Source organism: Capricornis sumatraensis, chromosome 2 (genome assembly GCF_032405125.1).
Source record: "Capricornis sumatraensis isolate serow.1 chromosome 2, serow.2, whole genome shotgun sequence".
In the NCBI taxonomy this organism is placed as follows: Eukaryota; Metazoa; Chordata; class Mammalia; order Artiodactyla; family Bovidae; genus Capricornis; species Capricornis sumatraensis.
The window spans coordinates 203,451,265-203,463,715 of NC_091070.1; the positions used below are offsets into that span (position 1 = coordinate 203,451,265).

Sequence of the window (12,451 nt, forward strand, 5' to 3'; positions counted from 1 at the left end):
GGGTGATCCTGAGCCAGTGGGATAAGCCTTCTCTGCTGGGAGGATGTGAACTGCAGACACCCTGGCAGGCCTTCCCTCCAGCGCCTCTTCATCTAAGCAGGTCAGATCTGCCTTCAGTTATAGTATATCACTTAATTTCACTATTCCTCATTTTTAAAAAAAGTTCTCCCTCTTGGATGAAATGCCCAATTATTGCCACTCCTTTGTTCTCTCAGGCTCAGCTTTGTGCCTATTTTTTGATAAAGTCAGCAGGTTTTCTCCTCATTTTTAACCCCTTTAAACAGCCCAAACCTTGGAGATACATAGCCCACATTTTCTTTCCAGATACTCTGTTTCCTCCCTGCTGACTTTATATCATGACATAATGAATTAAATATGTATTCATTGGATTCTAAGACCTTGGACTCTGCCTGACCCGTAAGAGGTTCTTAATAAATGTTTGTGGAAGGGATAAGCAAGTGAATAACTAATGCAAGATGCCAAGTTGAAAAAGATGAATGTTCCTAATGGGAAATTATAAATCAAGGGGTAAAGTCAGGGGAGACCAGATAGAAAGGAGTCTTCAGAGAGCCCCAGGGAACCCCTGGGGACACCAGCCTGCTCAGGGGCTCTCTCCACACTTCTTCTTAGTTGATGTCACTTAGTTTCACATCCTCTGCCTCATTCAATAAAGTAATAGTTATCAGAATAAAGATCAGAGACTAACAGTGCCATTTCCACAGTTCTCTTCAGGAACATTTTAAGGTACTTCTTCCTAGGCAATCTCTATTCATCATGTCACTCAACCCTGTTGACTTTGTGTCTGAACTGAATTTAGTGTTCATTCATCACCAGCTCTCAGCATCTCTCCTCTGCAACTGTGGTGGCCCCACGTGGAGCCCCTGCCATTCCCTCCACCCTGACAACCCTGTCGCCATGACTGGGACCTCTGGCTGCAACCTTTTGATATATGCATTTCTGACCCCACTGCCATCCCTGGACAGCTCTATGAGACTGGCCTCCTAGACGGGTCTCCAGAACATGGCTCGGTCCTCACTAGAGCATCACTGAGGCCCAGGACTCAGCGCAACCTGATTCCTCTGCTCTGTTCATTCATTCATAAAAATGGGAAGCCTATTAGGTGCTTATTATGCCAGACACGGGGGTCCAGTATGGATCCAGTGTAGAGAAGTGAGTGGGGGGTCACCAGTGTAAGCAAGCTTCCTTGTGGAGGCAGAGGGCAGGGAAGAGTGTTTCAGGCCCAGAGCTAAGAGGGAGCAAGCACTGAGCCTCCCAATTCTTTATGAGCTGAGCCACGAGGGAAGCCCAAGAATACTGGAGTGGGTAGCATATCCCTTCTCCAGCGGATCTTCCTGACCCAGGAATCAGACTGGGGTCTCCTGCATTGCAGGTGGATTCTTTGCCAACTGAGTTATCAGGGAAGCCCTTGATGATGATAACAACAAGAAAATAACTTCACGGCTGACTAGATTCCTGCACCATATCAGATACTTTGCATACACGACATCATTTGATCTATACAACCACCTTACGAGGAAGTTGTGATGAGATTCAGTTTCAGCAGAGGAATCCAAGGCTGTGCATGGAGGGCAGAGCTGGGATTCAGATTTGGTTGTGTCTGCCCACAGGCGCCTACCAGGCTCTGCTTTCTCACCATTGATGTACATCACCTCCGGCCACACTTCACACAGGATGATGGCCAAAGAAGCTCGGAAAAGTACAAGTGGGGCTGCCTTAGATAAAAGTACCAGACGGCTTTCTGGGGTGGCCCATGTTCTGAGGAGTCCAGAGGTCACGCTGAGGTCAACTGTATACGCCTTGAGTAGTTTTGTGAAATTACAACATGAATGCAACAGATTTCCTGAGCCTTCTGTTCCAGATCCCTCCTTGGTCAGGATGGTCTACAAAAACTCTTTTAATCCTTCAGAGCTACCCCCCCTCCCCCACTGCCCACAGCTCCTCTGGTAGGGAAAATCTAACCCTGATCCCCTGAGCACCAGGACTTGGGCTATGTGAAAGAGACACACTCAGGGATGCCAAGGTCTGTTTAGATAGAAAGCCTTCTGAACGAAGAGGCTATGCCAAGCTGTCCAGGACTGCCTTCGGTTGAGGACAACGCCAAAAAGCTCCAGATGGGAATGACATTGAACTCCAGACTCCCAGGAAGAAGGGCATGGAGAGGAAATGCCTAGAGCACCCCCTACTGGCCTACCTTGGGTTGACATCTTTAAGAATACAGCAGCGTCTGGTTAGCGTGCAAAAAGTAGGCAACAGATTTATTCCAGAAACTTGGGAGCCCCGCGTCCAGCGGTGCCCTTCCTGAGCCCACAGCTGGTGGGGTCGCCAATTGCCTAAATGCACAAGGGAACCATCTCTTTGTTTCTCTTTCAGCCTTCCTCTCACATCCAGCCTGACATTTCTATGTATCATCCCTACTCTGAAATGTCTTCTGACATCACAACCTTCCCTCCCAAGGCCTGGCATCTCTCTTTAACATGAGAATCATCTTCTAACGGGTTTTCCTGCCACCTGCCTTTCCCTACCGGTCTTTCCCTTCTGCCCATAGCGGTAACATTTCCAGAACAGACAACACCCCTACCTACTTAAGAAAACTTGGGTGGCACCAGCTTATAAGATAAACTGCATGCTTCTTGGTGTGACACAAAAAGCCCCTTCAATGTGACCCTAAGCTACCTACCATTCCCGCAGACCCTTCCTCCTTGCCCCCATGCTCTGCGATAAAGTTAGGTCAGAGGATTCCAGGGTCCCCAAACACCCCAAAGGTCTCACTCTTCTCTGTTTTCAGGTTGTATCCTTGGCCTGGAAGGTTCTTCCTCCGTTGCTCCTTGACCCCTTCTACTCACCATTCAAGGCCTAGCTCAAATGCCACGCCCCCTAGCTGAAGCCCGCCTCTCCAGTGCGCTGGCCAGACTACATGCCTGGTGTGGAGGAGTGACTGCTTGTGTCGGCCTCCACTCCCCTAGGGGAGCCCCATGAGAGTAGGCAAGTCTTCACATTCATCTGGCAACCCTCCACGGTCAGCTTGTAGCTTGGCATGTGAGAAGCTCGCAAATATGTATCCTGAATGAATAAAGTATGTGTCCTAGATATTTGTATTCTATTGCAAATCCTATTTTCATATCTGCAAGCATGCATGAGAATAAGTGACAAGCGCTCCTGTCTGAACATACAGATGAAACACTGACTTCATTCTCTGTGTCTTCTAACAAGTTCTCTCAGATGCCATATCTGCCCCAGCCTTCCTCGGCTCTTTGAGACTTAAGTGTCAGGGCCTTGGTTCCTGTAGACGAGTTCCTTACAAACATGTATCAAGGCAGCGGGTGCCCCAGGCCACCAGCTGGGAGGTCTGGAATTGGCTGCCTCCAGCTCACAGGTACCCCCAGTCCATGCTGTGATGGACTTCTAGGCTCTTCTACTGGATTTTGCCTTGGTTTTTGAGTATGTCTTTTGCTCAGGAGAAGTGAAGGAAAACTGCCTTTTTAGAACCCCTGTTTCGTACAGGGCCAGTGCCTGACGCTTTAGATTAGTTAGCTCATTCAATCCTCGCAGTCACTGGCTGAGGTTGGCATCTTCTCCTCTTTGTACAGATAGGAAGGTGGCTCCTGGAGAATTTGAAGAGTCGTCGCCCCTCCCCCGAACCTGCCAGCAAGAGTGGCTAGCAGGAGGATAAACTGGCTCTGAACTGAGACAAGGCTATGGTTCACCACCCCAATACCTTGCCTGGCCCTTAAGATCAAAGAAGGAAACAATTTTTATCATCTAGAATAGAGGTTTTCAAAGTTTCTTTTACGTCTTCCAAACAAAATCCTACACAGAGCCCACTGAAATAAGCAAGGAGTCTTCCTGGTGGAGGGGATGGTGGGGCCCCAGAGCCCTGCATCCTGAACCCCTCTTGCCCCCTGCGGTTGTCTGCGGCACTTCGATGCAGCATGCAGGTGTACGATGCTCTCCAGGGAGCTCCTTGTTGACGGCTTCTCTGCCTGCCATCAGAGTCCCCTGCTTGGGTGCCCTCTGCTTCTGCTCCCCGGACTCTCACCCTGGCTCAGCAGGGGTGGGCAGGCAGTCCCTGGGGAACGGGGGAGCCATAGGGGGACCTTCTGCCAGCCCTGCGCAGCCTCCTGCTGATGCTCTTACTCTTATCTATCCTGTGGTCTCCGCCCTCTTTCCTTTTCCTTCTTCTCCTGGGATTGATACTTGCTTTGGGGGCCTGGTTGGCACAGAGAGAGGAACCTAGCCCCTGGTGGACCCCTTAGGCCTGTGCTCTGGTGGTAAATCACAGATGAGTTCAGCAGTGTCACGAGCTGACAACCTCTCCTGTAGTCACCCTGGTCCCCCTGCCCTGCACGCTGCATTGCGGCGTCCACGGGGGCTCTCCATGCTAGGGAACACTCAAGACCCCTAGCAACGGCTCCGTGTATCAGCTGCTGCGAAGAATCCCATCCATTGGATCCGCTCCCATCTCTGGGCCTCTGGCTGCTGTCAGGACTCAGGAGCTGGGCCGTGGGCAGGGGCTGGTTGGAAGGTGGCATGAGGCCCAGCATGCCTGGGTCTGGCCTAGACTGCACTGTGCTCTTCCCAGCTGTGTTCGGAACTGATTTGTTTTAGTCTAATTGCAGCTCATCCCCATTCCGGTATTTACATTATAGCATTAAAGAAATACACATGTTAAAAGATATGTGTCTTATAAACGTAATTCTGATGTTTTCTCTTACTATTAATTCACATTAACTGCCTCAGATGATACTGATACCCAGATAGAAACTGGCAGCAAATCCTGCCTGGCAGCCTGATAGTGTACTGGAGTGGAAGCGGTAGTAATAGGGTAAGGCTCTCTGAAAAGCTCAAGGAAGGGTCCTGGGAGGCCTCATTAAATCAGGGGGAGGACAGCCCTTAGGGTTGGTGTGGTTGGCTCCGGACCCAGGAGGAGAGCTGGGACCTGAGGCATCAGAAAAGCCAGAGGAGGTGGGAGGCGACAGGCACGCTCCCGGGAGAGGACAAAAGATTTGGCCGTGCTCCCGGGAGAGGACTTGGCCAGCAGGGACCATATGATATGGGTAGCAGACTAAAAACAGCCAAACAGAAGAAGGTGAAGCAAGAGCTGGAAACAGAAAAGAGGAGATGGAAGGGAGCGACTCGGAGAGCCAAAGTCATGTGGACACAGGTCCAGAGGAAACGGGGGTCAAGGAGAGGCCTGAGGCAGGTGCAGGAGTGCTCTGCACGAAGACGAGGGGGTGGAAAAAGGAAACAGGTGCCTGGTGAAGAGAGACGGGGCAGAGACGAATGGGCCTTGAAGGGCAGGAGTGGGCACGGAAATGCTGAGAAAGCCTCCTTGGGTGGGGCTCTGGGCTCTGGTCACCGCCAGGATGAGCTCTGGGAGGTCAGAGGAGACGAGTCAAAGAAGGAAGTTTGGAGAAAGCTAGTGGCTCCCTCGGACGTTGGGGGAGCCCTGAGGACAGTGGGCTTGGAGGGGCCCTTGGCAGACTTTTTCGTCTCCGATGGCTTGGTCTCCGAGGGCGCGTGTGGGTACCTGCATGATGCGGACGTAATCTGTGCGGTGCAGCTCGCTCTCCTTGACCACCTTCTTCTTGAGAGTGGCCAGGTTCCTCTCCAGGTGTTCCCGCTGACGGGCGTACTCCTGCTGCAGGTCTGAGTTCAGCCCCGCAATCTCCACCTGGCAGGGCAGAAGGGGTGAGCCACGAGGGAGGGGAGAGCCCAGAGGACAGGGGCGAGCCGGAGTGGGAGGCAGAGCTCACCATATCTGCCCGCTGCACGTACTTCTCAAAGAGAGCGCGGACCTTCTCCTTCAGCTGCCGCGGTTCCTGGATGTAGGCCACGCAGTTGTGGAGGTCCGTCTTGAACCGTTTGACCAGCGCCTCCAAGTCCCGCTCCTGTGAGCAGAGGCATTTACTTCTGGCCCTGCAGGGACTCTCCAGGGACAGGGGCTGCAGCCTCATGGCTTCTTAAAGGGACAAGAAACACCTCATCTGGGACTCATCACTGACTGCCAGGGGCCACATGGGGCCCAGAGATCAGGAGGGGCACACAGGCCTGCGGGGGAGGCACTGAACCCCCATGCCCCTGGCCTGAATAGTTTCGCATCTTTAAGAGGCTGCATACACGGATTTCTTTATTGGCTCTGGATTTCTTCCAGGACCACAGGCCTTAAAAGACTAAAGGAAGTGCCACTGGCCACCTACTCCTTTCAGCGCCAGGATGGAGAGCACTGATTCCCTTCTGCGGATCCCAGGAGGGGGCCTCCTTGGCCCCCTGGGAGCTCATCCAGTGTTTCTCCTTCCTGAGGGTTGTTATGGATGAGTGGGTAGGGCAGATAATGACAAAATTGGGGAGAAAGGTTCATCTGTAAACTTGGGCTCTTCTACCACAGTCTCTCAGGTATCCACCCATCTTCCCCCACCCTTGACCTAGAGAGCCTCTTCTCTCTCTTTGCTCCTACAGCCCATTTAATCATGCTCCACAATTTTCTACCTTGCACGGTTAATTATTATGCATGTATCATAAGTCACCTGTTAACCTCTTCAGTTTGGAAAGGGCAAGATCTGTGTCAGTTCACATTGACAGCTCTGCAGCTTCTAGTATTATTTAGTCCAGAGTCAAGGCTTGATGTGGGAGATGGAAAAGTTCATTCTGATTCTACCAACACTATGAGGTGCTCTATGCCAGGGGGTGAGAATGAAGTGAAAGTGAAGTTGCTCAGTCGTGTCCGACTCTTTGCGACCCTATGGACTGTAGTCTACCACGTTCCACTGTCCATGGGATTTTCCAGGCAAGAATACTGGAATGGGTTGCCATTTCCTTCTCCAGGAGATCTTCCCGACCCAGGGATTGAACCCAGGTCTCCCGCATTGTAAGCAGACGCTTTACCGTCTGAGCCACCAGGGAGTGGGGGTGCAGCCAAGTCCTGGCCCAGGACCAGAAGACTGGGTTTCCAGCACTGGCCTCTATGTGCTGAATAGCTATGGGTTCTGGATGAAGTTTCTCATCTCATAATCTCTCTGACCTTGCTTTCCTTGTTTATTACATAGAGAGACCAGAACAGGTGACCTCTGAGGTCCCTTGAGCTTGCAGTTTTGGTAGTCAAGCCTTAACCACCTACTACAGAGGGCCTCTCTGAGCATGCTCCTTCCCAGGATGCACAAGCCAGTGTTGTACGTATCCTTATAACACTGCCTTCCACCTCCTTGATTGCTCTACCCAAAGTCATTTTATAGTCTCAGATGGATTCAGTCACATAAATTTACATGAGCCTCAAATAGGCCAGGGTTGTGAGCAAGTAACGAATGTGAGTTAAAATGGGAATGTATCTTAGCGATGGGCTGGCTCTGTCTCTTGGAAGCCAGCTGCCCATTGCAGACAGGTGCCAGCTCTTGCATCCAAGAGCTGCCAGACTCTGAAAATCCTCATACCTTCTGTCTCTCTCTGCGCATCTCCTGATCAGTGGCTCTTAATTTCTGCCACAGTTCTGTGATGTTCAGCTCTAGTTGTGTGTTCTGTTTATGGAAACGCTCCAGTTCAGCTTCCATCTATAGACAGCAGTGGAGAAAGAGTCAAGAATAAGAAAGTAAGTCACAGAAGACACACAGATGGCCAATGAACATGGGAAAAGATGTTCAACATCACTAATTGTTCAGTTCAGTTCAGTTCAGTCGCTCAGTCGGGTCCGACTCTTTGCGACCCCATGAATCACAGCACGCCAGGCCTCCCTGACCATCACCAACTCCCGGAGTTCACCCAAACTCTTGTCCATCGAGTCAGTGATGCCATCCAGCCATCTCATCCTCTGTCGTCCCCTTCTCCTCCTGCCCCCAATCCCTCCCAGCATCAGAGTCTTTTCCAATAAGTCAACTCTTCGCATGAAGTGGCCAAAGTATTGGAGTTTCAGCTTTAGCATCAGTCCTTCCAAAGAACACCCAGAACTGATCACTAACTGTTAGGGAAATGCAAATCAAAACCACAATTAGATATCACCTCATGCCTGTTAGAATGCCTGTTATCCAAAAGGCAAGAAACTATAAGGCTTAACAAAGACGTGGAGAAAAGGAACTTCTTATGCACTACTCATTGGAATGTAAGTTGGTGCAGCCTCTATGCCACACAGTATGGAGATCCCTCAAAAAATTAAGAATAGAAGTATGAACAGAAGGCCCAGCTATCCTACTTCTGGGTACTCATCCAAAAAATACCAAAACAGTAATTAGAAAAGATATGCACGCCTATGTTTACGGTAGCATTATTTATAATAGCCAAGATATGGAAGCAATCTAAGTGTTCATCAACAGATGACTGGATAAAGAAGATATATATATAATATATATATACACATACATACACATATATATACACACACACAATGGAATACTATTCAGCCATAAAAAGAATGAAAATTTGCCATTTACAATAACATGGATGGACCTTTAGGGTATTATGCTAAGTGAAATAAGTCTGACAGAGGAAGACAAGGACTGTATGATTTCATTCATCTTTGGAATATAAAAGACATGGGCGCAACTTAAATGTCTATCGACAGATGAACGGATAAAGAAGAAGTGGCACATATATATAACAGAATATTAGCCATAAAAAAGAATGAAATGATGTCATTTGCAGCAACATGGATGGACACAGAGATTATTATGTTAAGTGAAGTAAGTCAAATACAAATACCGTATGGTATCGCTTATATGTGGAATCTAAAAAAAATGATGCAAATGAACTCACTTATAAAACAGAAATAGACTCACAGACATAAACAACTTATGGTTACCAGAGGGGATATTAAGGGTTGGGGGGGATAAATTAGGAGTTTGGGCTTAACACATAAACACCACTATATGTAAAGTAGGTAAACAAGTATGTATTGTGTAGCACAGGCAATTATATGCAGTATCTTATACTGTGCTGAGCTCAGTCATGGCCAGTTCTTTGTGGCGCTATGGACTGTAGCCCACCAGGCTTCACTGTCCATGGGATCTTCCAGGCAAGAATACTGGAGTGGGTAGCCTATCCCTTGCCTCAGGCACCAGGTTCTAGTAGTCAGGAGTCATCAATTTATAAGGAATTCAAGAAAAGAATCCCTTCTCCAGAGGATCTTCCCAACTCAGGGATCGAACCCAGGTCTTCCACATGGCAGGCAGATTCTTTACCATCTGAGCCACCAGGGAAGCCTAAGAATACTAGAGTGGGTAGCCTATCCCTTCTCCAGAGGATTTTCCTGACCCAGGAATTGAACCAGGGTTTCTTGCATTGCAGGTAGATTACCAGCTGAGCTACCAGGAAAACCCATATCACTGAATGACTTAAGTATTCACTTGAAACTAATAGAACATAGTAAATTAACTACATTTCAATTGAAAAAAAGCAAAAAAACAAAGTAAATGGACACGCCAAGCACAAGCTACAGAAAGCAGAGTAGTAGCAGAGGGGGAAGGACAGGGGGAGGGCAACATGAATAAAGGGGAGCAACTGTGTGCTGACGGGTGGAAACCAACTCTGCGTGCTGTAGCGCATACGGAATTAGAGACATAGTGTTGTAACATGAAACTTACATGCCATTACAAACCAATGGTGCCTCCACGAGGAAAGTAAGAGAATGAAAATTATGTTTGAGAACTGAAGTCTTTCAGTGGGAGTATTTCCCCTACTACCAGGGCACCTCCCTTCTAGTTCCCCCTTTGGAACAAACCTTTCCTTTTATTCCTGGCCATCCTCGAAGCCCCCGAGCCCCTTGGCTGATATGGTAGCCCAGATCACGTGTTTCTATAGCCAGGCCCTGAATTTTTTCCCCTTAGTTTCTCTGTTCCTTCAACCTTCTTTTCTTGAATTCCTTATAAATTGATGACTCCTGACCACTGGAACCTGGTGCCTGAGGCAAGGTTCTGTGGACAAGCCCTTTTCTTGTCTACTCTGTGAAGTTGTGTGAGTGAATCTTGACTCTTTGGGACCACAAGTCAGTAGGGCCGACTGTAAAGCAGAAAGTTTTGACGGGACCAGCATGTAGGCATCCCCAGTCTAAAGCATCAAACAGGAAAGAGGAGGCTGAGAAGGGACCTTTGCCTCATCATTCTGTTGAAAAGTTCTTGAAAAGTTCAACTCAAGACTGTCTTATTTTCAAAAGAAAAAGAAGCTATCCGCGTGCTTCTGAAAGACTATTCACTGTTGCGTTGCTATTAAGCAAAGACCGGTGAGTGACAATCAGACCTTCTAATTAGGAGGAGACCAGCTGTAGGTGAGCGCTTCACAGAATTCCTGCCAAAAGCAAAGGAGTGCAGTCTGATTGACAGGCCAAATCTGGTGGACATGAGCATTCCTGTTGGAGAAGGAAATGGCAACCCACTCCAGTATTCTTGCCTGGAGAATCCTGTGGACAGAGGAGCCTGGAGGGCTGCTGTCCATAGGTCACACAGAGTCGGACACGACTGAAGCAACTTAGCAGCAGCAGCAGCATTCCTGTTATTAGAGAGGTTTGCTGACTATCATTTTTGGAGGGGGGAGGTTGAGGGAGTTTACAGGGTCTTTTCATGACTGGATGGAGGAACCTCTTTACTCTAACCCAGGCTCTTTGGTCAGATTTCAAGCTCCCCAGTCATGTTCTAGAGTACCAGCAAGCCCTAAGGAGCCACATCCTGGACAGGGAGGGGCAACGTTTAGAAGAATGTCAGCCTAATTACTGGAAGCATTTTGTATGGACAGAGGAGCCCTTTGACCCAATGCCTGGCATAAAGGTGGCACTCGGTAAATATTCATGTGAATGAATGAATGCATTGCAGATGTAGAAGGGCAAAGGGGAGCCAAGGGAGGGAGGCCTGAAACAACCTGCCTCTGGAAGAAGAATGATAAGATAAACATGCAATGTTTGCAGAGCTCTGTGGAGCCGCCTTGTAGAGGACACACAGCAAGTGTGGTTATTTGCACAGCTAACCAAAGAATGTATCTGTTAGAAAGGACTGGCCAGCTGTCAAAGGCATAGGGGATACGGACCTAAGTGAGAGGCAGTTTCTGTCTTCAAGAAGCCCTGGGTCTAGGGCGATTAGCAGGAAGTCAATGAGAAGTTCAGGTGGAACAGGATAAACATCGTCCGCGGTGAGGATAGAAAGAGCCCTGCGTGTGCACAGTGGAGGGTTGGGGGTGGCCCCCAGGGAAGGGATGCTCAGTCGGGTTTTGTAGGAGGAATAGGGTTTAGAGGGCAAGTTGGGAAGGAGAATGTCAGGCAGGGAGAACAGCCGTGCCCAGAAAGGACCAGAAGTGTGGGAGTCTGGTGCCTCTCTGCAGGCTGTGAGTGGTTCAGCCACCCTTGGACCTTGGAGGGGGTGCATGTGAGGAAGGGGGAGAGGGGGCTGGACAGATCAGCTGAGCTGGGTCATCCAGGACTCTAGGGCTGAGGCTCGAATGGTGAGAAGCTCAGACTCTATCTTGGCCAGAAGTTTAAATTGGTCAGAAGCGTGGCCTTTATCCTGAGAGTTCAGGGAGCCGCTGACAGGTCTCACCCAAGGTGTGGCATGGCCTGATGTGCACCTTAGAAGGTCTGATGGCGAGAGCAAGACTGGAACCAGGCAGCCAGTCAGGAGGTCGCCACTGTGGCCCAGGCGAGAGGCTGCTGCCCCAGACCAAGGAGATGGCCGCTGCAGGAGTGAAAGGGGACACTTCCTGGTGGGCCAGTGGTTAAGAATCTGCCCTGCAATGCAAGGGACATGAGTTCAGTCCCTAGTCAAGGAACTAAGATCCCACGTGCCTCGGGGCAACTAAGCCCATATGCCGCAACTACTGAGCCTACACCCTGCACCTGAGACCCGACATAGCTAAATAGGTAATACTTTTTAAAAAGAGAGAGAAAGGGGCTTCTCCAAGGTCTATCTGAATGCCTGTAGCTGGCTGTGCCTCTTTCTCTACAATCTTAAAGTCAGCAATGGCAGATTAGGTTAGAAAGGAAGTGATATGAGCAAAGCCTCAAACCACACTGAGAAAAAAAAAAATCTAGTTCACAGAAAAATTGTGAAATATGTTAAATTTGAGTCACTGGCTGGACAGCCAGGAGACTAGCCGGTATAGCGGAGCAAGCGTCCTGTTCCTGGTGGGGGAATTTCCATCTACTTGTCATGTGTTACTCATCCAGTTCAGAGATTCTCAATGGGGTGGGGCACTGGGGAGAGGCAGCTTGCCTCTGCAGGGGACACGTGGCAAAACATCTAGAGACATTTTTGGTGTCACATTGCGGGGGGTGGGGGGTGGGTTGCTACTGGTATCTAGCTGCTGAATATCCTACAAGGCACAGGATAGCCCCCCTCCCCCCCAACAAAGACTTATCCACCCCAGAGTGTAAAAAAAACCCTGCACTAGATGAAGAAATAAAAATGTATGAAGGAAAATAAGGTTCTGGAAACTCCTGCCCTAGGAAGAAGATAGTCATGACTCATCA

General features: G+C 49.3%; 1 protein-coding gene across 1 annotated transcript in view; it reads right to left on the reverse strand.

Annotated features, from left to right (window-relative positions):
* CFAP57 (cilia and flagella associated protein 57) overlaps positions 1-12,451 on the reverse strand; it is a 66,877-nt gene that overhangs the window by 5,794 nt on the left and 48,632 nt on the right. Inside the window, exons 18-20 of the mRNA XM_068961777.1 lie at positions 7,446-7,562; positions 5,775-5,909; positions 5,549-5,692 (exon numbers count right to left, since the gene is read on the reverse strand). Of these exons, the coding sequence (XP_068817878.1) occupies positions 5,549-5,692; positions 5,775-5,909; positions 7,446-7,562 (396 nt within the window). The remainder of the gene's footprint in view (positions 1-5,548; positions 5,693-5,774; positions 5,910-7,445; positions 7,563-12,451) is intronic.